Here is a 26,438-nt window from a genome sequence, read left to right as displayed (position 1 = left end):
TGTGAAACTGTTACTATCATCATCCCACATGTACCTCTAACTCACCTAGAGAATTTTTCATTACATTTCAATTAATTGGAATATTTTAGAAAAATGAGATGAAAACAATAAGTAGTTAACTGAAAAAGAGAAACTGGCATTAATACCAGTATTATGCTATTTGTAACATTTAAGATGAGAAGCACTGACATATGATAATCTTAAATCCCTCACTCTGGAGGGGGCTCTGGCTTATACCACCCAATAAAAATCCTAAGCAAAAACCATTAAGAACAGAAGTAAAGTAGTTCAACTGCTATAATTATTTTAAAAGGGTATAGCTACTTACCAACAAGCCTTATTACATTCAACGTTGTATTTGTTAAAATGGGTGCATTCACTTTATTTAGACTGTAATCTGATTTCTTCCTGCTTTTTAGGGTTTCTCGAGAAACACTTAAAATGGAAAGACAAAACAGAGTTGCAATTAGGGTTGTTGAGTAATAAAGCAGTAAGTCATTCAGGTTAGGATCTAGCCTTTATTTACTAATTATTTACTGAAAATCTTACTATGTGTCAGGTGGGGATACAAAGATTAACCTCTTGTCCTTACAAAATTTACAGTCCAGAGGGAAAGAGAAATAAGTAAGCAAAGAAAGAGTACTATAACATATTTCTTTGATTCTATGACATTATTAACCATTTTAAAAAGATACATCACTTTGAAAACAATTTTCTAAAATTACATATCTAAGTGCAAATGAACCAAATTTCTTGATATTTATATATAAACACGAAAAAATACCCTCCTTAGAATCTGAATTAAGTATCTGGTATGATGGCAGGGTTGGGGCTGGGTGCAGCTCTAGATTCAAAAGAAAAGTAGAAATTATATGGTAAGTGCAAAAAAATAGAAAGAGCATGTAACAGGGTAAAGCTAAGAGAGAACACAGTGTACTCAGAGAAGCACAAGGAGTTCCCTATGCTAGCATATGGAAGAAGTAGGCCGAGGAAAAGTGACAAGAAAGGAGGTAAGTGAAGGCCAGAACACCAAAAGCAATCAAACCCAAGGAGTATAAATCTTATCTTGAATGCAGTGGTGAGCCACAAAAATCTTTAACTAGAAAAATGGCATGATTAAATTTGTATCTAAGAAAACAATCTAAATTTATATCTAAGAATGGATCTGAAGAAGGCATGACTGGAGACAAGAAGCCAAGGTAAGGGGCTGTTTTAATAATTTGCCACAGAGATAATTTTGGCACAAACTAGGATGCTAGTGGTGAAGTACAAGAAAAATTGATAAATTCAAGAGACACAAGTTGGAATTGACAGAAACTATTAACTGGCTTCAGCTAGTAATTCACATGATTCAAACTTCTTAGGGGTAATTTAGATGGTTTAGGAAGCTGCATTAACCCTAACAAAAATGGAGGTATATACACATGTACTGGCAGACACTATCTTACTTGTTTATTTCAATTCAAATACAGCTGTCCTTCTGGCTAAAGTATACCCAAAACATATCTAATGAAGAAATCCAACAAAATAGTTCTATTCAGTTCACAGTAGATCATACCTGTAGATATTTAGACGTCATACATATGTAAAAACCAATAGAAACAAATTTTACCAATTAAAATATACACAACTACATATTCACTTTTCAGCAGAGAATTATTTCAGTCAGGGTTTCAAGTTAATCAAGTATTAACTAGCTAGGTACCTTGAGGCTAAAAGGTAGTGAAGAGTATACTCAAATCTATCATTAAAAAGAAAGTGTACCTGTGGTCACTAAACGTCTGATAGTCATGAAATTAATTCACTTCAACACATCAGAATCAGGCCCATTTAACTGGGAGAAGGTGACAAAACATTCCAATATAATTGTCATACTTTTTAAGAGGACAATAACCACTAATAGAAAACCTTAATGGAAGGTTCAAAAGTGAACACAAATGACATTGGGAAAATAAGTGGATACTTTCTATATTTACTAGATTGAAGCAAGAACTCCACATCCAAAACAAATGACCACTTTCCCCCTCAAGGTTTTCTGATCTATGTGAAGCATGTATTGTCCTCAAACACAGCACATTGATTTTGTAAATCTAAAGTTTCTTGCTTCTGCAAAAACTTTTGTTCTCTAAATCAAAAATTCTTTGGTTATCCCCAATATTTTCATCAAGGTAATAAATTATTTTTAAAAAGATCTGAAAACATGACTATTTAGCTTTGTGACACCATTTTTTAAAAAAGGAATCAGAATCTTACTGCAAAAAACAATGTCAGACAAACTGTATAAATCAAAAGAAACACTACTTTAAAACTGCTCTTTTAAGCCATTTAAAAATTTTAAATGTTAAACCAATGTTTTTCTTGACACAATAACAAACCAAACTCATAGGTAAATGAACTGATTTGTGAAATGCCAGTAAATGCTTTGCTAAATAGAAATTTTCATACAACAATGTTATTTATCCTGAAAATTCACTGTTATATAATGTAAGGGAAAATTTACATATTTAGCCTTCTGGAAATTATCTTTTAAAACATATCAACTTCTGTCATGTGATGTTATAACCACCAAAATATTTAATTTTTGTTTTTACTTAGCCTTCAAAGAAAATACTATATGTTAAGAGTACAACATAAAATGCTAAATATCATACAATCTAAGAACAACTACCTTTTCATAGGAGCATCGCCTGTCTGCTCATCCACATAATCTCGCTTGAGTTCCTCAGGAACGTCACTGTCACTGTCATACTCCTGATAGGCACTCTTTTCTTGTTCATCAGATTCATACTAAAAAGAACAAGAACACAGAACATTCAACTATGGGTAAAAAGAGCCACCTTTCTTGATATCTTTCAACACAATAAAAGTACCTAATTTTACAAAAAATAGCTAAATATACAAACATTCTTAATAATTTAGCTTTAATTTTGCCACCAAGCATCATATTATCCTTCTGTTTTCTTCTTCATCATCCTATGTTACACAGCTCAAAAGTAAAGGGAAATAAAAATATTGTACATATTAAAGTTTGTCAATGTCCAATAAAATCAAATCCCCATATACAAAAAACAAAAACAAACACCCCACTAGACCTAAAAAGAAGAAAAGAGTGTACATTTGATATTTGTACAAAAAAGTCTCCCAGAGGTTTCATCATACTCATTTCTAATTTGCTAATTCATTTTAAAGAGGTTGAATATCCAATTCTGGCAATCTGGAAGTTTTAATTCAGCTTAAGAAACACACATAAACACATGCTGATGTTCTATCTAATTCTTCATGATGAGACTTAATTCCAAGGGCAGCTTAGAAAATTAGGCTTAACACCCAGGGACCTACTGAGAGCAAGAACAAAAATATGGATTTACTCTTGAGAGGAAGGGTGCCTCCTAACATTTTCATCAACTTTATGGCACCACGGCCCAATGACAGCATGGGAAAGGACAGGTGAATCCACGCACAGCAAAGGAAGCAGGGGCAGCATCATCATCATCAATTAATGTTACAGATTAATATGATTAGATAATGGCTCATTATCTAAGTACTGTGCCAGGTGCTTTCATGAATTATCTCACTGAATACTAAAAACGATTCTATGAAAAAGTTTTATCCCCATGCGATTGTGGAGAAAACCAGTATAAGGACAACATGGAAAGAAATTAGTCCCCTAATTCAACAACTATTTTTTGAGAATCTATTAAGGAAATGCATTATGATAGGCCATATTTAGATATGGACCCTGATTCTCAAGGACTTACGTTGTACCTGGAAAGATTAGATCACACATTAATAACTGCAAACAAGCATTACAGGCATCTCCTATACCTACACACAATGTGATCCTGATGACATGCAGAAAGTTATTCTATACAAACAACAGCTTCCTGGTTATAACAATAGAACTTTGGGATTCTACACTACAGTAGATACTGTGAGATCCTCATTATTATTTGAGTATTCAATATTTTCAAATTTGCTTACTCACTAAAATTTGCTTGTAACCCTAAAATCAATACGTAAGATACAGTCATGTGCCGCATAATGACAGTTGGGTCAACAACAGAACGCGTATACAAAGGTGGTCCCATAAGATTATAATGGAGCTAAAAAATTCCTATCACTTAGTGATGTCATAACATCATAGAGCCACCGTTATTCACATGTTTGTGGTGATGCTGGTGTAAATATGTTGAGGAGGAGTGCCTAGCTCCTACCAGGTGACCCTCCCTAAGGTAGCTCAGACCTTTAAGACAGAAAGCCAAGCATCTGACACATTAGGTCTGACCCCAAGTGAAAGGATTGTTGTCTGCTTTAGAATTCTTACATTTTTAAATGATTAAATGGGGATTATGGTATTATTCTAATCCCTATTTAATAGATGAAAGTGATGCACAGAAAGACTCAGTAACATAATTAAAAGCGCCCACGCTTACGCAACTAGTGGCCAGTGTAAATAATAGGAAAATGCACTGCTGTTCCCTTTCATAATACACTTTTGCACAACAATTAAATCGCCTGATGATGCATTTCTCAGAACATATGCCTGTTGTTAAGTGATGTGTGACTGTATTTTTGTAGCCATTCATGGACATGTGCACAGCAGCAAAAACTGAGTTCTCCAATACACACATTTCCAGCTGATGGCAATGAAGGTGATGTTCTGCCTTTGTTTCAACCCTCAAACTATAAACAAGTGTTCTTTTCATGGTCTACTTAGTGCCCTGTATTTAGTATTCTTGTGCTTTTGGTTGATGATTTTGCTCATCCTCACATGTAGTGCTAAAATGCTGAATGGTCCCCATGTGTAGTGCTAAAATACTGTCTAGTGTTCCTAAGTACAGAAGGCTTTGATGTGCCTTATGGAAAAAATACATATGTTAGATAAGCTTCATCTAGGCAAAATTATAGTGCTGCAGGCCAGGAGTTCAATGTTAATCAATCAACAATGCATATTAAATAAGGTGTCTTTAAACAGAAACACACATGTTACAAGGTTATATATTGAGGGGTTGATGAAAATGTTGTGAGTAGGTGCTTGCAGGAACCTAATCCTCTATTTCCCCTAGGATCAATGGTTCAGTATTTGCTAATTCAGTGTTCGCAGAAATTTTATAGAACACAAGTGCTGCAAATAATGAGAATCACATTCTATGTGAGTTTTAATGAAGAAATCACTATTATAGAGGGATAGATCATTACAAAATAATTGGAATGACTTAATTCCTCTCAGTTTATTCTACTTCATAGAGGCAAAATGTCACAAGGAGTCACTGAATTATAATTTTTAATATGGTTTACTATGAAATGATGTAAACCATGCTAAAAGATCACAATGGTATATTTTCATGGCACCATTTTAAAAAAATATATCTTCACTAAACAAAAAAGAAATTTCAAAACTAAAATTCAAAGACAAATTCAACAAACAGATCTGAACAGTTTTTACTTCAGCTCCATCCAATCTAAAATAAAAATTATACTGAGTCTCTCTGGAAATTTTGAAGATCAGAAGACTCCATCAAACAACATGGTAGGCTAATAAAATATTGTGAAAACACCCTATGTGTATCTGTGAAGTAAGCATTCCCCTCATTGTAAATATGTGGAAACTGAGGATCACAATGTTAAAATAATTTGCCAAGGGACACAAACTAATGAATAATAAGGGTGATATCAATTACCTGCTTTCAAACCCTTCCCACTAATTCACACTATCTCTAGTTAATATTGTTTTGAGCTGTCCAAAGTGTTGCTAAAACATCATACTTCTAGATCCCAAAAACATCCCTTCCAGGCAATTAAGAACACATTACTCTCTCTCAGATAAAGGGAAATGGAATGACTCGCAGTTCCCCAGGAATGGAGTAGAGAAAAATGTCAGATAATCTATTCCCTCACCCATATGTCAGTACAATAAATCATATAAATATTCAGTGAAGAAACTATACTATTAGTTATCTAATAGTTATCGATTAGTTACCTGATAAGAATATAGAGTAATTTAATAAGAACATAAAGCAAAGATGAAGGCAAAATTTATTGTTCGGCAATGTCAATAAGGCATATTGTGACGTCATTATCTATACAAGTAATAGCATAGGTACATAAGTATAAAGGTAGGAAGGCGGGTGGTAGATGGATAAATAAACCTACCAAATTACCTTGCTCATTGGGTATAACACTTTTAAATAAAGAAATCTCACTTATGTTTTACTATATGTTTTAAAAACACCACATACCCCATTAGAAGCCAAGACATCTTCTGTTTCTTCATCTTTGTGGTTGGCCTGAATTTCAAATGGATTCCCACCACTACAGTACTGCTCAAACAAGGTCACTGTTTTTGAAGAAGTTGAGACTGGCTGCTTACTTGGTGAAACTGATGGGGAACGAGACTGTTCCATGAATTTAAATTCCTAGATATTAAAAAAGGAGTCAGATACCTTTTAGCAACAATAATGAGATTCAACTATGTAAACATATTCCATCAATGTAAATACAGAGTTAATAGAAAAAAAATCCCGATCTTCAGGTTATTCACTTTTAAATCATGCAAATTGTCTGAAGGCACAAACTTGGAAATACATGTTGGAAAGTTTTCCTAAAGACAACTCAGTCAATGATATCACTTAAAACAGTGTCATATGCATCAAGCTACTTTTGTCTTACTTTAAGAAAGTGAACAGAAAATTTTTTAAAATAACTTAAGAAATTTGAATGATATCTTCTAAAAATTTTAATATAGCAGCAAAAGTCCTAGTATACAGTTTTAATTAATAAAGTCATTTACAAAAACTAATTGTTGTCAAGTCAAACATCTTGCTTACTCATTTGCTTGTACCATTAAGATATTCTATACAAATAAAAAATAAAGCATGAAGTATACATATCTTTATGTAATAAGATATATTAATATATCTTTATATTAATGTCTATAAACTTTCATTTGTTTTTCTTTATATACCAAGAAGCAGGCAACACAAACACACATGCTAAGGCCAGATTATGTGGCTTCTACTCGTAGCTTGCTATTAACCCACTACATTCCATTAATTTCCCTTATAATGTTGAGAATGTCAGCTGGCTTCTCTAAAGACTCAATTTCCTCATGTGTAAAATGAGAGGATCAATCTAGATTGAAAGAATCTAGATTGAAAGAATCACAAATGCTAAAGAGTTTTTAGCATTTAGCACCTGGCCCAAATCATGCATTATCCAGATGAAGCAACTGAGGCAGTCTGGAGCCATTCAGTGCCAAGTTCAACACCACACAGCAGCTGAACTAATCTCTAAAGTTCCTTTGAATTACAAAACTCTCAATTTGATGATATATCACAAAAATTTAATAAACATTTTTCTCATATATAAAAAGGTTAAACCCAAATTTCAATTTTTTCATATTCAATGGCATTCTTAAAAGGTCTTCTTAAATTCTTAAAAGGCACATTGGCTTGTTAAGTTTTAAATGATGTATGTGTTTATTTTCTTTTTAAATTTCAACTACATGTTAAATCAGATCCATCATAATGCCTAAGAATCATGAGCAAGGGGTAAATATAAATTAATGAGATAACCAAATCCACAGGAATACTAAGTGAATACTACGTTGTGAATAGTTTTCAATGTACCTACTTTAAAGGAGATAATGTTCACCTGGATGGGAGCATTGCAATGTGCCTCTTAAGTCTGTATACCAGGCATATGTACAGAAACACACATAATTTGATGGTTAAATAAAAATTCAAATAAAACTATTTAAATAGATATTCTATAATTTATGTTAAACTTATAATTCTATATAACGTTAAGGAATTACCTTAATTCTTTTAAAGTTCTTAAATTCTATGTTAATGTTAATTGTTATTTTATTAGCACTAATTAAAATTAATGTTTGCTATCTTTCAAGCATTTATTAATCAACATTTTTCAGTGTTTTTAATATTTCCATATTAAGAAATCAATATAATAGAACTGGATAAGAGGTAACCTAGTACATAATATAGGCATTAAGATAAGAGATAAGCTATTATACAATATCCCTATCAAAAAATTTCTACAGATGTATTCCTTAAATTTATCCAGAATAAGAAAATTGCTCTAGAAAGCCATTCTTTCCAAAGGCAAAAACTAAACATGCTGTACTTTCTAAACCAGGATCTAAGTATATGCTTTGCATTTTGACATTTGGTATTTGTAGGACACAATCTTTTCACAAGAATATTTAGCTACAATGTGCTTCAACCAAGGGAAATATCAAACCAATTAGACCCTTTTCACAGTTTGCTGATTCTATAAGGAATCAAGGAATCAACTAACTAATAAAGATTAGTTAAGAATATTTTTTATAAGTGCCTCTTTTATTTCAGAGGCATTATCTCATTTCAGTCAAGTTTATGCAGCATAAATTAAGACCTATTAGTTCTATTAGTAGAAATGACAAATATTCTACAAATATAAATAAGCAATTTTATTAGCCCAAATGCCCATCATCGGATGAGTGGATACGGAAAATGTGGTACATCTACACAATGGAATACTACTCAGCTATAAAAACGAATGAAATACTGCCATTTGCAACAACATGGATGGACCTTGAGAGAATTATATTAAGTGAAACGAGTCAGGCACAGAAAGAGAAATACCACATGTTCTCACTTATTGGTGGGAGCTAAAAATTAATATATAAATTCACACACACACACACACACACACAGACACACACACACACACACACACACACGCACACAAACCGGGGGGGGGGGAGATATAACAACCACAATTATTTGAAGTTGATATGACAAGCAAACAGAAAGGACATTGTTGGGGGGGAGGGGGGGAGGGAGAAGGGAGGGAGGTTAAAAAAAAAAAAAAAAAAAGCAATTTTATTAAACAATACTCAAATATAACTGATAAATGTTCTACAAAATTTAAACAGAGAAGTAGACCTTCTTCTGAATTCAAAAGAAGAAACATCATTATAACAGACTTATAGGGAAAAGAGTTTTCCTGAAGTGTGTAAACTGAATTTTGTAAAGACACCGATTTTCACATCCATAAAAGGATCATTCTTATAAAAGAGGCTTGCTATTAATGACTTTCAAGGAAAGAAGATAAGGCACTACTCCTTAATTTAATTATTTTATAAATTCTTTTGCATATCTGTGTTTTTGAAAAAAAATAAAAAGATAACTAAAAGGCAGATTTCTTTGTCTTAAGAAACACTTACATGAAGTTGCAAAATGCTAAAATTTGACTTGACAGGACAAAGTTCCCAGGTCTCATTCTCTAAGAACATTCTCAGTTCATCAAGCCGTGTTCTTGAAAGAAAATGAATACTCCAAAAAGTAAGAAAAGTAAACTGCACACAAGAATTGAGGAAATAAAGTACAATACAATTATAGGTTTACCATCATGATCATAATTAACTTTGAAAACCCACTCAGATGAACACAGTAAACACAAATATTTACTTTTACTTGTCAATACCTTATCATTCTCAGGAAAGAAACACTCTCAAATATTTACTAAACTCTTAATATTTTAACTATATTGCAAAAATAATAAATGTGTATAAAGAGATGACATTTTTATTAAAGAACTAAACTAAAAGTTTGTCCCTACTCGTGTACTTAAAATATCCTTAGCTAATCATATATCAATGTCAAAACACAGAGGAATAATTTACAGATTATATGCAACCATAAATACAAATAAATACTTTATGTTAGGCAGCATAGAACATAACCATACTTACTAAACCACAAATCAAGATGATTATCACTCTCTGAAGATATTTAGCTTAGTGTCTATTGCTACACCACATGTACAAATTAAATTAGCAGGAAGGTACCACAGTCGTCCCTTGGAGATTGGTTCCAGAACCCTGGGGACACCACAATCCATGGTGCTCAAGTCCCTTGTATAAAATGGTACAATATTTGCAAATATCCTGTACACATCCTACCATATACTTTAAATCATCTTTAGATTACTTATAATACATAATACAATGTATATGCTATGTAAATAGTTATTTTTTATTTATATTATTTTTACTGTTGTACTGTAATTTTTTATTGTGTTTTTTTCCCAAATATCGTCAATCCACTATTGGTTGAATCCATAGATGTGCAACCTGAGGAAACAGGCTGACTTTATAAACCCAACATTCCACTAATCACTTATGTCATGCTGATCTCTTCTTTCTTTAATGCTATTGCTCTTTCTATCTATCCTGAGGAATCAGCACATTATATACGCAGTCCCAGAAAAACAAATCCTTACTTCCTATGCCTGTCCTATTCTTCTCCTTCCTATCACAGCTAAGATGTCACTATCATGCTAAAAACAAAATCTAGATTTTTTTTTCCCCCACAGGTTCTAAAATAAAGAGGCAATAAATAGATGAATCTGTGAAAAGCAGGAATTGCTGCAAATATTGGAGTTAACAGACAAGGACTTTAAGATAATTATTCTAAGTAAAATAGAGAAAAAGACGTACAAAATGAAAAGAGAATTTCAAATAATTGTAATAAAAACAAACAAAAAAGAATCAAATAGACAATCAGAATAAAAAGATATAAGTCAATTCAAATGACAAAATGCATGTAAAGGGTACAGCTCACAGTCTAGCTTATGTGAAGAAAGGTCTAATAAATGTTAGCTCTCCCCTCAATTTAATGTTGCTTTAAGCATACAATCACACTGCTATATGAACATTCTTTCCCACCTTCTGCCTTTTTAAAGTTAGCAGTGATTGTCTCGCAAAGCAATGTCGTATACAATCATGGCTTTATAGCTAGATTCTGAGTAACAACACGTCCTCTCCTCTTGAAGGCTTCTTACTCTTAACAGGCACATGCTCTCAAGCACTTCTTCACTGAGTGCTGCCTTCACTGATTTAACTTCCTTACTAGCTCACACCCTATAGATGCAGGCATCAAACAGTGGCCAAATTCTTTCAGTGAACCCTTATGTAATAATCACCTTTTACCCATAAAGAAATCAGTTCAATACTTACTCCAATATTTTGAGCCCCTAAAGAGAAAGAATATATTAAGATTTACAATGAATAAGTAATGAGAAAATTTTATCATATTTTTGATAAAAAAATCCTTAACCATCCTAAAAAGAGCTACAAAGAACATGTTCGTTCAAATTCAAAAGTAATTGTTTTAAATTAATTAATGTTATGAGATTAAGCAACAGATAAAAGTATTCTCATTACCTAAAGAGGTCTTCATATTTTATTAGAGTTCTTACCTATGGTAGTTCTTGAAATAATTGACACTTTGTTTTCTAATAGACTCTTGCAAAACTTCAGACTTGCTACCACAAAATTCTTCTCCAACTTGCATCAACCTAGTTGGATAGAAAGGTTTATGTAAATTACAGCAACATTCTTATACAGAAAAAAAGTCCAGGTTCTCTTTTTTCAAAGATAACAAATCATAAAAATTTGGATATCTGAAAAAATTCTAAAGATCACATACCCTTTATAGCTTACAAACATCCAAAGGGCAGAAATATTTAAACACACACACACAAATTCAGCAGCAATTGGACTATGAATGTATGACTGTCTTCATTTCAATGAAGAAGTTTTTGTTTTTGTTTTTGTTTTTTTTTTTTTACTAATTCATGATTTCTTTACAGTGGTTGAATGAATGAAACTAAAGATAAGAACTCAAACACTACCTGCTGATTATATCCAAAACAAAGATAAAATCATCATATTTGAAAATAGATAAATCAGTTCCAAGCAAGTAGGTTTTTACTTTTAGCTGAACATCCTGTAAGACAAAAAAATAAAATAAAATAAAATAATCCAAGTAAATCCAAAATATAGAAAATAAAGTATCAGAACCACATATTCTATAGTTACAGATTAAAATGAGACAAGAATAGAATACACTCTAAACTTGATAAAGAATACCTGTTTTAAGCCAATAGCCAACATCCTTAAGGGTGATATAATAGAGACAATTAGATGAATATCAGATACAAATCAGTAATAGCCACAATTATCACTATAACTTAGCATAGTTCTATAAACTTCTATTTAATGTAAAACACACACGCATACAAGATAGGAAGAATTATATCCTCATACTGAATAAGAGGATAAAAATCATCACTATTTATGCATGAGTTGGTTGGTTAGAGAACCCAAAATAATCAACTCAAAAATAATTAGAATAGGATAACTACGTGAAGTGATTATGTACAAGATATTATATAAAAATTGATTGTTTTCATGTATACTTCCCATAGCACCTTAAAATGGAGAGATTCCATTTAAAATAGAGTTTAAAAATATAATACTCCAGGAATAACCTCAATAAGAAATATCAGATCTATAAGAAAAAACCAACAAATCTAATGAGATAAAAAAGGAAATGTGAGAAGAAATTTCAATAAATTGAGAGTCATGGGACTGAATGGGTGACGAGTGTAAAGACATCAATTTTTCCAAATTAAAGCATAGGTTCAATGAAATTTTAACCAAAATCATAACAAAAACTTTTATGAACAACTATTCTAAAATTCACCTAGAAGAATATGAAGCAATAATCGCTTTTCTAAAAATAAAGCTTTAAAAAGATGGAGTAAAAGTTATGAGTAATGTTGGAAGATCTGTACTACCTATTTTAAATATATTAAAATATTTTTAAGAATGCTAGCAATATAACACAGAAAATGTAATATAATATATTATAAATACATTATAAATAAAGCAATATGATACAGAAAAATCAAAAGACTAGGACAAATAACCCAGAAATACTGCATGCATATATACATATAAATGTATATATGTATGTGTGTGTGTGTGTGTGTGTGTGTATATATATATATAAAAACTCTTTTCTGATTATTTATTTTGTGACACACATTATGCTAAGAACTTTACATATTATCTTTAATTCTATAATAGGCCTGTTGAGCAGGCATTTATTATCCCCCTAGGAGAAGAGAAACTAAAAAGAGATCAAGTAATTGTCTAAGCTTACATGCCCAGTGAATGACAAAGCTAAGCCTTGAATCCAAGTCTACCTTCCTTCAAAGTCTGCTCCTTCCACTGTACTTTGCAACAAGGAAGCATCACAAATGAAGAGGAGGAAAAAGGTTATTCAGTAAGTTGTAAAGGGAAAACTGACTAGATTTGGGGGGAAAAAATTCTCTTTTCACATCATACATCAAAAGAAATATAAAAACATTAAATAAATGTTTTCGTATATTTTCAAAAGATAAAAAATTGAAAATTTTAGATTAATTCAATAATGCAAAAATATTTTCTAAGTATCCATTAAGTGTTCTAGGCAGTATTCTAAGTATTAGGAATATAGCAGTTAATTAACGTTTAGATGAATATTTATAATTACCAGATAAATATTTAGTAGAGCTTCACATGACAAAAACCATTTAAAGAATAAATGTAGCATGTGAACTCACAAAAGGACACAGGTTTGACCTCATAAAAATGCTAACCATCTGCATATTGAAAATAAAACAAAAGATAGACAAAGGATTACTCATTATCATACAAAGCATTTAGAATCTATGAAAAAAAAATGAGCAAATAATTTACATAACAAACTACAACAATTAATAAATACTTAAATGGTCAACTTCTTTAACTATAAGATAAAGTACCTCCCCCTCCAACCCAAAAGAACAAATTTTTACATTTATAGGAGACACAACTAAAATATGAGCCAAACACACTGAAAAGAAAAGGATGGTCAAAGATTTACCAAGCAGATATAAACAAAATAAACGCAGGAGTAATAGTAATAATACCAAGCAAATTAGAATTCATAGCAAAATGCCTCAGGACGAAATAACTATTATTTTAATTAATGTAGGGAACTACATACAGAGAAGGTAATGTGGTTAATAGCATTTCAGCATCAATCAATATAACATCCAAATATAAAAAGCAGAAGTTGTTAGAAATAAAAGAAAAGCCTGACGAAACTACAATCATTCTGGTAAGTTAGAACTCCTCCCTTAGAACTGCACAGATCAAGCAAACAAAAAACATATAGGGATATAGATTAGAATAATCTAATTGTTGCTCATTTTCCTGGGACCAATCCGCACTTTACCAGCTGAGGTGTGTATGCTTTATTTTGTGTTAAGCTTAAGCTTAGCAAGCAGCTGCCCAGCCCACTCTCTTGAGCCAGCCTGCACTCTGTACTAAATTTTAAGTGCGTATTTCTTACTTTTGTGTTAAACTTAGTGAAGGCCCTGCTCAGTCTCTGGAGCTAGGCCGCACTCTCTGTGTGAAATCTGTATCTCTTATTTGTTACATTAAACCTGTTCTTATTGTCTACCGTGACTCTGCTCTTGAATTCTTTCCTGTGGCGGAGTCAAGAACCAGGTAAGAGGATAGGATGGGTTTAGGCTGGGTATCAGGCCTCCCCAGACCCTCTCCTCCAAGTATCATAAGTGACAAGTCAGTCAGGAGAGTGTCCCCTAGTAGCTAGGATTTTCTCAATGCAGCCATGTGCTCAGTGCTCTGCCTTGAGCCACTAGGGTCCTCCTTCTTTGCCTGATCCTGGACCACGGGACATGAAGACTTACTCTGCACCCATCCCCTTTCAGCATCCTAATCAGGTATGGGAAACTCCTTCTCCCACATCCCAGTGGACTCCCCACTATGATGCATTCTAGGTAACTGAAAAAAGTTTAAGTTTAAAGAAAAAGAGGTTAACTTAATACTGTAACAAGGCTTGGCCCCAGTATACGCTGGGTGACCAAGATGTTGGGCCTAAAAATGGAACTTTAAATTTTGATAATATTTTACAGTTAATCTTGTTTTGCCAGGGAGAGGGGAAATGGGATGAAATGCTTTATGTACAGGCTTTTATGAAACTATTAAGACAGTAGGTTAAAAGAGCATAAAATCTGTTTGGCTCATGACCTAATTGCACTCTCAAAATTGAGCCCAGACATTTTAGATGACCCATTATTGGGAACTGTCCCAGGACAGCCTCAGCCCCAGTGCCTCAGCTGGTGCTGGCTACACCTATTTCCCAACCGTCAGCACTGCCAACATCTCCAGGCAGTTCAGGCTCAATCTCTGACGGGGTCTTTAGCTCACCTCCTCCAAGTTCTCCCTCAAGCGCCACAGACACTTTGCCTTACCCCACTATCCCTGTTGTGTATTCTCTAATACGTGAGGAAGTGAGCGCCACTAGCGCTACTAGGAGCAGAGCTTCTTACCAGCCCCCTAAGGGTAATCTTTGCCCTCTGTGTGAGGTGGCTAACAGAAATGGGGGAACCATCAGAGTATATGTGCCTTTCTCTATGTCCGATTTGGCACTTGGCAAGGAAAAGTTTGGATGTTTCTCAGAGGACCCAGGGAGGTTTACTGAGGGGTTGATAAAATTAACCATGACTTATGATTTGACGTGGCAGAACTTACAAGTCCTCTTATCCACCTGTTGTGGATTTGAGGGAAAACAAAGGATAACAGGAGCCACCCAAGAACACGAAGATAGCTTAGCTGCCCAAGGTGAAGACCATGCCATTTTCCGGGCAGGGGAAAATGCCATCCCAGAGGCAGATCCACAATGGGACTATCAACAGGGATCTGCTGATTTGGAACATAGAAATCATATGATAACATGCATAATTAGAGGGCATGAGGAAATGTATGGTCAAACAGGTAAATCATGAAACTGGATGCGTGAAGTCACCTAAGGGAGAGATGAAAACCCAGCCATGATTCAAGGTTGCCTACTGAAGGCACTAGGAAGCACACTAATACTAACCCTAATTCCTCCAAAGGGCAAGCCCTCCTAGGTCTGTATTTTATCACTCAATCGGCTCTTAAAACCTGGAGGAAACTCCAAAAAGCCACCACAGGGCCCCAAACCCCAATGAGTCAATTACTGGATACAGCCTTTGGAGTATATAATAATAGAGAACTGACTGAGAAGGTAGTAAAAGCCCAGAGAGGGAGGCAGAAGGCACAAATGTTAGTGGTAGACTTAAGTTACCTGCCCCCTTGGGGTCACCCATCTCAGGACTCCAATTATGGAAGAGGCCCTGGGAGGTCAAGCCCTAACCAATTTAAAGTACATTCTACAGAAGCAGTAGGGCTGGCCACTGGAAGGCTGGCCCCATATGCAGGAGGGAAGGCCAGTGGAAACGGGACTGCCCCCAAGCCCAAAGAGGGCCTGAGACTCCTGAGCCAATGATGGCTGAGAGGGCAAGTGACTGATGGGACCCAAGACTCCGGACTGCTCCTAATGGGTAACTGACCATCTCTCCAGTAGAAGGTAAAAATGTCAGATTCTTAATTGACACAGGAGTCTTATTCTGTTCTAACTCGCCACTCTGGTCTTGTTTCCTCTCAAACCTGCACAGTGACAGGAATACAGGGAAGCTCAGTTTAAAAGATTTATGCTCCTACTTAACCATTCTTTCAAAGAGTTTATATTCTCCCACCAGTTTCTAGTTATACCTGAATCCCCTATCCCTTTGATGGGTAGAGACTTGCTGACTCAGTTAGGGGCCACCCTCCATCTAGCCGGAATAACCAGCACAGGGGAAAGAGAGCCACTATTAACATCTTTATGTACACCTTTGGTGGCAATAACAACTACAAATAAGATACCAACTCACTTATTATCTTCGGTAGATGCCCAGGTATGGAAAACCAAAATACCAGGGAGGGCTCTAAACGTGCCTCCTTTTCAAATTGCCCTGAAGGAATCTACCATTTATCCCTGCAAAAAGCAGTATCCAATTAAACCAGAGGCAAAACAAGGGCTGCAACCTTTAAACGATAAATTTCTTAAATATGGGTTACTAAAACTTTGCCAATCTCAATTCTTCCAGGAAAGAAGCCCAATGGAGACTACAGGTTTGTGCAGGATCTACGAGTTATTCATGATGCAGTAGTGCCCATCTATCCTCTCGTTCCTAACCCGCCAACTATATGATTCTCCCCCAAGTTCTGATGGAACTAAGTGGTTTATGGTGCTGGATTTAAAGGATGTGTTCTTTTGAATCCTGATTCCCAGAACCTTTTTGCATTTGAGTGGACAAACCTCAAGACTCAGATGACTACCCAGCTCACAGGGACTGTGTTGCCTTAGGGATTTAGGGACAGCCCACATATATTTGGGAGCACACTGGCCAAAGAGCTCAGACAGTTACAGCTAGAAAAGGGGATTCTCCTGCAATATGTGGATGATCTGCTGATATGCAGTCACACCAAGGAGGACTTGGATAGCAATACAGTGAAAGAGCTAAACTTTCTGGCCAAGCATGGTTACAGAGTCTCCAGAAAAGGCCCAAATTTCTGCCCCAAAGGTCAAATATCTAGGGTAGTTATTAATAGCAGGGACCCGGATGTTGGCCTCAGAGAGGAAAAAGAAAATTCTGGCATTGCAGCCTCCTCACCCACACCAAAAGACAGCTTAGAGTCTTTTTAGAAAAGGCAGGTTTTTGTAAGATCTGGATCCCTGGATTTGGCCTAATAGCAAAACCACTTATATGAAGCTGTTAAAGGCCCAGATCACGAACCTCTGGTATGGAAGGGAGAACATCAAAATGCTTTCCAAACTCTGAAGATATATCGAGCACAGCTCCAGCTCTGGGGATCCCAAATATAGAGTAGCCCTTTACACCGTATGTGGCAGAGAGGCAAGGAATCACCCTAGGGATCCTCACCCCAAAACCGGGGAACGTACCTAGGCCGGTGGCCTATTTCCCTAAGCAACTGGAGACAGTGGCATCTAGCTGGCCTGGTTGTTTAGAGCAGTTCCAATAGAAGAAGCCACCAAATTAACTTTAGGACATCCCTTAGAGGTTTTAACACCCCATCAAGTGCTAGAAGTATTAGAGGCCAAAAGTCATCAGTGGTTAATGGCTGATAGGCTACTAAAATATCAGGCTTTCTTTCTGGAAATAGCAGCAGTAACCCAGAAGGTCCGCCAGACTTTAAATCTAGTCATTTTGATGCCAGAACCAGACCCTGAAGGTAGTCTCACTCATTCTTCCGTGGAAACCGTTAAACAGACTTATTCTAGCAGGCTTGATTTAAGGAATGAACCCCTCCCGAATCCAGAGGCTGAATGGTACACTGACCAAAGCAGCTTCATGGACAATGCTAATCGTAAAGCAGGAAATGCAGTAGTAAGCCAATCAGAGGTCACTGAGGCAGAGGCACTACCTCTAAACACTTCAGCCCAGAAAGCAGAGTTAATAGCTTTAGCTCAAACCCCTACATTTAGATAAAGGCCTTAGACTGAACATATACACAGACTCCCAATATGCCTTCCTGGTGCTACATGCTCATGGTGCTATATGGAAGGAGTGGCAGTGTAATAACTGCCAGGTATAACATAACATAACATAACGTAACATAACATAACATAACATAACACAATACAGTACAATATAATATAATACAATATAATACAATATAATACGCAATAAAATATAAATATAATAACTGCCAGAAATTCCCCCATAAAACACCATGATGAAATTTTAGAACTTATTGAGGTAGTGTAGGACTCCAAGGAAGTAGCAGTCATGCACTGCAGGGGACACAGAAAAGGGGATTCAACCACCATAAAGGATAATACATTTGCTGATAGAGCTACAAAAGCAGCTGCAAACGCCAAAGTAGAATTACAGGCAGCTTTAATTCCAAGCCCCCAGGATTGGCAAAGTAACTCCACAATACAGTCCAGAAGAAACAGAGTGGGCTATGGCTCAAGACTACCATAAGGACACTTCAGGATGGTTAACAAGAGACGATAAGCTTCTCCTGCCCCAGAATATACAGTGGAAGGTAATCAAACATCTTCACAATTCCTCCCATCTGAGCAGGGATCCTATGATTAAACTGGTCGAGCCGGCATTTATAGGCAAGGGACTCACAAAGACCATTAAGGAGGTAACTCGGGGATGTGAATTATGTACCCACAATGACTCTTGGAATCATCCTATTCCTCCTCCCCTCTTAAAACCTGTTCAACATAGGGGAATACACCCAGGGGAGGATTGGCAATTGGACTTTACTCAGATGTCACCTGTTAATGGACTCAAGTATCTTCTGGTGATTGTGGATACCTTTACAGCTTGGATTTGGAGCACTTCCAACTCAGACAGGAAAGGTCATAGAGGTAGTTAAGTATCTGCTTAAAGAGATTATACCCAGGTTTGAACTTCATAGATCCCTCTAGAGTGACAACAGTCCTTCTCTTACAGCAAAAGTCACACAAGAAGTTGCAACTGTACTATGCATTTCTTATAGATTGCACTCCTCTTGGAGACCTCAATCGTCAGGAAAGGTAGAAAAGGCCAATCACACTATCAAAAGGACCTTAGCTAAATTATGCCAGGAACCATTAGGGAAGTGGATATACCTTTTATCCACAGCTCTTTTGAGAATTTGAACGGCATCTAAAACTATCTTAGAGCTCAGTCCCTATGAAATGACATATGGTAGACCATTCCTAACATCAGATTTTCTTTTAGATAACAAAACAGATAAAATGGTCAGATATGTCATCAACCTAAATCAGATGTAGCAAGCTCTCTAGGAATTTGGGAACAAGGTGTTACATTTCCTGGCCTCAAAACAACTAGATTCACCTATTTGGCCAGGTGATCTAGCTTTACTTAAAACTTGGAAAGACGGAATATCAGAAAATCAATTGCAAATTAAATGGAAGGGACCTTACCAAGAATTAAGGTCCACTCCAACTGTTGTGAAGTTACAAGGAATAACTAGTTGGGTTCATCATTCTCGAGCAAAACCTGTCCTTTATGAGTCCTTACAGGGACTCCAGGAGGACGAAAGGACTCTACCTATTCTTCAGAACTGGTGGAAGGCCTCAAGTACCTATTCAGGAGAGAAAAGTCCTGGGGGATCAACTTCCAACCAGATAAGTGATATGGCAGATATTTTAGGTTTAGTAGTTTTCCTGGTGATACTATCATATTGCCATTCTGCTATTTTATCAGACCCCCTCCTTTTGGTAAAGATGGTGGGTGTGTGTTATGATAATGAAAATGGACATCTATTACCCAACCATCCTTCTTTTATCACTTAAAATGGCTTATGCAGAACAGGAAAACAATGATACAGTCAATATGTCTTCAATTATAGGTAAAGGAAAGAATCTTTCTGATTGCTGGATATGTCATTACAATCTCATGTCCAGGCAAACACGATAAGAGCATTCCCTCATGAAGGGGACGTCAATATTACATTTCTGGTTTGGAAACCTAGCCTACCAGCTATTGAAATCTCTCTAGATAATACCAGACCTATGACGTGCATGAACCGGACACCTCTCCACAATATCACATCTATAAAGGTAAAGCAAAAAGTTAATTCGCACAACTTTAGGTACAGTCTGTTACCCTTGTGGAAGTCCCTTGGTCTGGACTGCCTCAGCAAAATACCCTAAGACTATCTCAGGTCCTTGTACCCCAAATGACACACATTGGTGTCCTGTTAATGATACCAAGAACAAGGGAATCCCAGATACCAAAGATAGTTGTATTCTGTGGGAAGGATATAGCATGCCCCTAGGTTCCTGGAAAGCAGAGTTTGGCATTCCCAAGGCAGGATTTAGCAAGAACATGAATTCCCAGTAAGGGGAACTGCTTTCCCCAAATGCAATACTTCTAATTCCCTTGGTTGGGTATTGCAAATAATTAAGGAATTTGACACCACTTCTCCCAAAAGGGCCTGTGGTCCATCAGGATACATCTTCTTATGCACAGACCCCTCAAATTGGGCCCCAGACTTCATATACCCAAACGGAAGGTTTTCCTCACCTCTTAAAACAAGGACCTACCCATGTATACACAATGTAGTATTTACAGGACAATGCACGTTAGGACAACTGACTCCTGATGTATATTTTCCTGTAACAAAATTTACAACGGAACACACAGGAAGAAACGAGCCACTGGCCTATTAGCCGGTATCGGGGCAGTTATTGGATTAGCTGCCCTGTGGGGAGGATTTGCACATCAGGAAGCCACTTTACAGAATCTAACATGGTAGCTGAGTTAGCCCAGAAGACTGGTGATGCCATACAAAAACTACAGGCATCCCTGGACTTTTTAGCTGGTGTTGGGCTGGACAACTGTTTGGCCCCAGATTATCTTCTAGCTGAACAAGGGGGAGTATGTGCTGTGATAAAAATTTGTTGCACATACATAAACACTTCAAGCCAAGTAGAATAAGACATAAAAAGAATATACGAATAAGCCATCTGGTTACATGAGTTTTATAATCATAACTCTCAAAGTATTTGGGAATCAAAAAAGAATTACATGCCCTCAGCCACTTGGTTTTTATCCTTGTTAGGACCATTAGTGGCCATTCTATTGCTTTTGATTTTTGTTTTCCCTGTATCTTTAATCTTCTTGTTAAATTTGTCTTTTCTAGATTTCAAAAGTTGCATGTGAAAATGATGACTCTACATGGCTTCTACCCTGTTCCAACCCAACCACCTAAAACTGAGCTGGGGCTTCCCATCAGGAATTCAGAGATTTCTATTCCCAGATAGGCAGGGCCTACAGTCCCAATCAGCCTGAAGCAGCTATTGAAGATGGACCTTTGCTTTCATCTTCCCTTAAGATTAAGAGAATGGAATCTCCGAGAAGGGAATGAGATAGGAAATGCTCAGTTTCCATGGATTCAGGTTTCAGGACACACCTCTTGGTTTCAAGCCACTCCTCAAGGTCTCAATCCCCTCCTCTAGGCTTTCCCCTACAGAAGAGTTACTGTTGCTTGTTGGACATATTTTCAGTACCAACAAGAGGAGACTGAGACCACAAGGGGTGGACTTATGCAAATCCAACAGCTGGGCATGATCACTAGAAAGAAGTCCTAAAACTTTAGTAGCTGAGCATGCTCAATAAAGGAATTTATACAGGCTTATATGACCCCAGTGACTGAGCATGCTCAGTGGAAGGGAGTTTATCCTTTGAATGACCTTCCACTGGAGGCACTAAAGAGCACAGAATATTCTTGAATATGGCTAGGGCATATGATAGGATTTGATTAATGAACATACCCTAAAAGGAGAACAACTGAGCATGTGCAAGACTACATTACATAACAGGGAACCACCCCCTTAGTTGAATATTCATTAGACAGCATGAATATGCATTAAAAAGCAAAATTATAAAAGCAGAATCTTGGCAAAAGGCAGGGTTATTGCTCATTTTCCTGGGTCCAACCCACATTTCACCAGCTGAGATGTGTTTGCTATACTTTTGTGTTGAGCTTACTCTTAGCAGGTGGCTGCTTGCTCTCTTGAGCCAGTCTGCAATCTGTACTAAATCTCAAATGTGTATTTCCTACTTTTGTGTTAAACTTGGTGTGGGCCCTGCTCAGTTTCTGGAGCTAGGCCACACTCTATTATTTGTTACATTAAACCCGTTCTCACTTTCAAATAATAAATAAATAAATATTACAAGTTTGTTTTAATATACATACAAAACTTAATTCCCGATACAAAGAGGAAATACATGGTTATTTTTAAAATGCTCCAGGAAGAACTTAAAAAGTGGATAGAACACTAGGATATAAAGAAAATCTCAGATTTTAAAAAAAGTAGAAACAGTACAATCCTAATTCTCTACAGTAAAAGAGAAATTAATAATAAGCAAGTTTAAACTCATTTTCACATACCAAATCTTTAAAGATGAAAAAGAAAATCTTGGAAGACCAACCCCTTCATATGATAGATATGTAAGCTCCATGAGGTCAAGAACCAAGGGTCATGTGCATACATAATTCTGGGCTCTAAGAGTAAGCTGAGTTGGAACCTTGTCCATGCCCTCACAGTATATCCAATATAAAGTTATCAAAACATATAAGAAGCACTAAATTATAAATGTTAAGTGATTCTTAAGGAAATTTGTTTTCAGGATATATTTTCCTAAACATTTTTTAAAAAAATAAATCTTATAAAAGATGGCCATACTAAAAATCAGTCTAGAAAAATCAAAAATGCATTTTAAAAGGCTATAACATGGTCACAGGCTCTACAGTCCTCCAAGGTTCAAAGAAGTCCAAAAAGAATGAGTTACTGTCAAAGAAATTACACTTTGATCTAGGAAAGAACAAATTTTAACAAGTTAACAAATCTGATTACAACAATAAGCTACTAATCTGCAAAAAAAAGCTTAAGATACTGTTACAGACTAAATGAGTGTCCATTAAAAAATTCATATGCAGAAATCCTAACTCCCAAGGTGATGGTATTAGGAGGTGGGGCCTTTATGAGGTGATTAGGTCATGAAAGCAAAACCTTCTGATTAGTGCCCTCATAAAAGAGGCTTGAGGGAGGTCCCTTGTTCCTTTCACCATATGAGGACACAGAAGAGAGGGCACCATCTATGAACCAGGAAATGGGTCCTCACCAGACACTGAATCTGCCAGCACCTTGATCTTGGACTTCCCAGTCTCCAGAACTGTGAGAAATAAATTTCTGTTGTTGATTAGCTACACAGTCTAGGGAATTTTGTTATAGCAGCCCAATTGAACTAAAAACAGTTACATTCAGCCAATAAGTATATAAGATTCGCTCAAGACACCAAGATCACTGACTGAGAAAAAATTCTTCATTTTATACTAGATTCTGATCCACATACATCACCTACTTAATTAACCCTTTCCTAAAATTAATAGAAAAGGAAATTTTAAAAACACAAGTAGATGAAATAAAAACAAACAAAATATCTTAATAAGAAAGGATAAATTTCTTTAGAGAAGCATAAATTTGCCATGACTTTAAAAAGCAAAAATGTAATCAAGGAATATAAGTTTATTTCCAAAGGAGATTTTCAAATTAAGACTTTTTTTTACTGCCACTTGTAGTCTTATATAATTGCCAAATAAATTACAAAATTTAAATTAAATGACAGCTTTGTTCCAAAGAAACACTAAAACAGAATTATATCTGCAAAGAATACAACTACAGAAAATTTAAAAACAATTTAGGTTTTCTACTGCTTCTGTGAGAAATAATTTTTATTTATTTATTTATTTATTTATTTTTTTTTAAACTTTTTTTTTTATTGTTGCACGTTTTTTTTTTTTTTTGTCTTTTTGTGAGAAATAATTTTTAAAAAACCAAACCTGCCATATTCGTGTAAGTCCGTGTTCTAATTTCTTTTTAATGTAGCCACGATCAAAATTAGTTTCTTCAGTAGCCATCATATTATTCCCTTCTGAAAAAAAAAAGATGGCATAAATGTTTAGATTTACTTCATGTTTTTGTTTTCCAAATAATTTCCATCTGGCCTCTCTTATATTGTGAGCCTATGTAAGGTATAGAAAACACATCCAATATTTATACAATCAAAACAATGTCAATAAATACATATTAGGATCACACCCATTTGGTAAAATAAATAAACACAGATCATGAAATACAAAATACACCTAAGACGACCCAGCTTGAATGTGACTGGAGCTGGGATTCCAGCTCAGGTAGTATGGTCCCAAAGACTAGGTTCTCAATAGTCATACACTTCCTATTGTAAGATTATGTGACAGTATGTGGCCAGGACATTACAGGACCACTTAATACAATTATCAATATGCATGTTAACAAGAGTACAGATTGCAGAACTTCTCGTGCAATAAGGTAATGATACATACAGTTTATGTTTTTCATGATGAATAATATTTTTATCCATTCCAGATAATCAATGGTCTGCTTCAAAACAAAGCTCCCCCTAAAAACAACTGAGAATGCACATACACATTTGTACTGAAAAGATTACACCTTTGTGTGAATAAACTGAAATAACTGAGTGTACTATCATTTTGATTTAGGCTACCAGGGAGCCTGTCTGGTAACTACTAAAAGGCCCTGGCACAGGCCAGGTCCCAGATACATGCCTAGTTTAACTCTGTGCATTCTGAGAGCTTAAGCCTTATCATATGCATGGTCTGGCTGTTAGGAACCCAGAAGCTTAGGGCAGTACACCTGAACTACAGCTTTAGAGTTTTATTTTGGAACATTAAAGTGAACAGCATCAAAGAGTATCACTACAGAGCTATAGCAGATGAATTCTAGAGGCCTCTTCAGCTTTATGAAGTTTCTGTGAAGAGTAATTTTCAAGTTACTAATTCCTGCAATTTTATTCCTGAATATGAATACGAAAGGATTAATTTCAGATGAATAAATTACTTTTTAAAGTCCTAGATACTATTAGCTGACTGTCAGACTAATCAGAGGACCTGAATACTGTATTCTTAAAATTTACGGATTAAGGGCCGAGCCCGTGGCGCAGTTGGTAGAGTGCTGCGCTGGCAGCGCGGCGACGCTCCCGCCGCGGGTTCGGATCCTATATAGGACTGACCGGTGCACTCACTGGCTGAGTGCCGGTCACGAAAAAACGACAAAAAAAAAAAAAAAAATTTACGGATTAAGGTCAAGAAATTTTGGCAAAGAGAACTGACTATATAAGGCTCAAATTGTGTTTTAAGTTGACTCAGTACTCCAAAGAATGTAAACTCTTGACTTAAAGCAAAAAGCAAGCTTCACCATCATGAATATATAAATACTGTCCCCTAAATTCTTAACTTATATCTAAAAGCATGTGTTAATTCTGTTCCAAACTTTTCCTTTAGTTTTCCTTTAAATAATGTACTAGAAAAGGAAAAGGAGAGTTGCTGAAATGTCTTAACTGTCCACTGCTAGGAAAAATATAAAGGTTGCCAAAACAGAATAAGCTTTGTGGAAAATTGGAATCTCAGTGAGCCCAGGAAAAATTCCTTAAGCAAACTGAGATTAAAAAACAAAACAAAACAAAACAAAAACCTTATATACATTTCATTATTATTATAATTATCTCTTGATCCATTCCCTTTCATGATATTAACAATAACTAATAGAGGTACCTCATACTCTCTCTAAACTTTACAGCAATCCTGCAAGGTAGCTGTGTTACTTCTCTGTGGGTTTTCTTTGTTTATTTTTTAGCCTACCATTTTAAGAAGCAAACTGAACACTGAAGAAGATAAAGTAACTTTTTTAAGTTCTCACCTTTGGAAAATGGCAGTGAAAAATTGAAGCCAGACTTCTCAAATTGCAAAGCCCATGATCCCAGAAGTAACACAGGGTTGAGAATATAAGGGTTAGGTAAAAACAGTCCGGCCTGAAATCTTGGCTTAGTGCCCACCCCTCTCTCTGCTTTCTCCTCTTTCTCTCCCTTCCTTTCCTTTCCCAACAATATTTCTAAATGGATGAAAATCCATCCATAAAATTTCACTCTCATTTTTTGCTTTCTATATTTATAACCTTCTTATGAGTCAAGACAAAGATTAATGTCTTCTAAGCTACTGAAATCAAACAATGAGATGTAAGTACTTCCTCCACCCACTCAACCACAGACACCAAGCACCCGGGAAATTAGAAGTTATT

General features: G+C 35.6%; 1 protein-coding gene across 2 annotated transcripts in view; it reads right to left on the bottom strand.

Annotated features, from left to right (window-relative positions):
* VPS50 (VPS50 subunit of EARP/GARPII complex) overlaps nucleotides 1-26,438 on the bottom strand; it is a 120,932-nt gene that overhangs the window by 39,562 nt on the left and 54,932 nt on the right. For both annotated transcript variants that reach the window (XM_063098871.1, XM_063098872.1), the window contains exons 14-20: nucleotides 24,143-24,234; nucleotides 11,698-11,792; nucleotides 11,263-11,361; nucleotides 9,227-9,317; nucleotides 6,240-6,416; nucleotides 2,669-2,787; nucleotides 329-435 (exon numbers count right to left, since the gene is read on the bottom strand). In XM_063098871.1, coding sequence (XP_062954941.1) covers nucleotides 329-435; nucleotides 2,669-2,787; nucleotides 6,240-6,416; nucleotides 9,227-9,317; nucleotides 11,263-11,361; nucleotides 11,698-11,792; nucleotides 24,143-24,234 — 780 coding nt within the window. The remainder of the gene's footprint in view (nucleotides 1-328; nucleotides 436-2,668; nucleotides 2,788-6,239; nucleotides 6,417-9,226; nucleotides 9,318-11,262; nucleotides 11,362-11,697; nucleotides 11,793-24,142; nucleotides 24,235-26,438) is intronic.

This window comes from Cynocephalus volans, chromosome 6 (genome assembly GCF_027409185.1).
Source record: "Cynocephalus volans isolate mCynVol1 chromosome 6, mCynVol1.pri, whole genome shotgun sequence".
In the NCBI taxonomy this organism is placed as follows: Eukaryota; Metazoa; Chordata; class Mammalia; order Dermoptera; family Cynocephalidae; genus Cynocephalus; species Cynocephalus volans.
The sequence above is the reverse complement of the archived record's forward strand: the minus strand, read 5'-3'. Positions and strand labels throughout refer to the sequence as shown.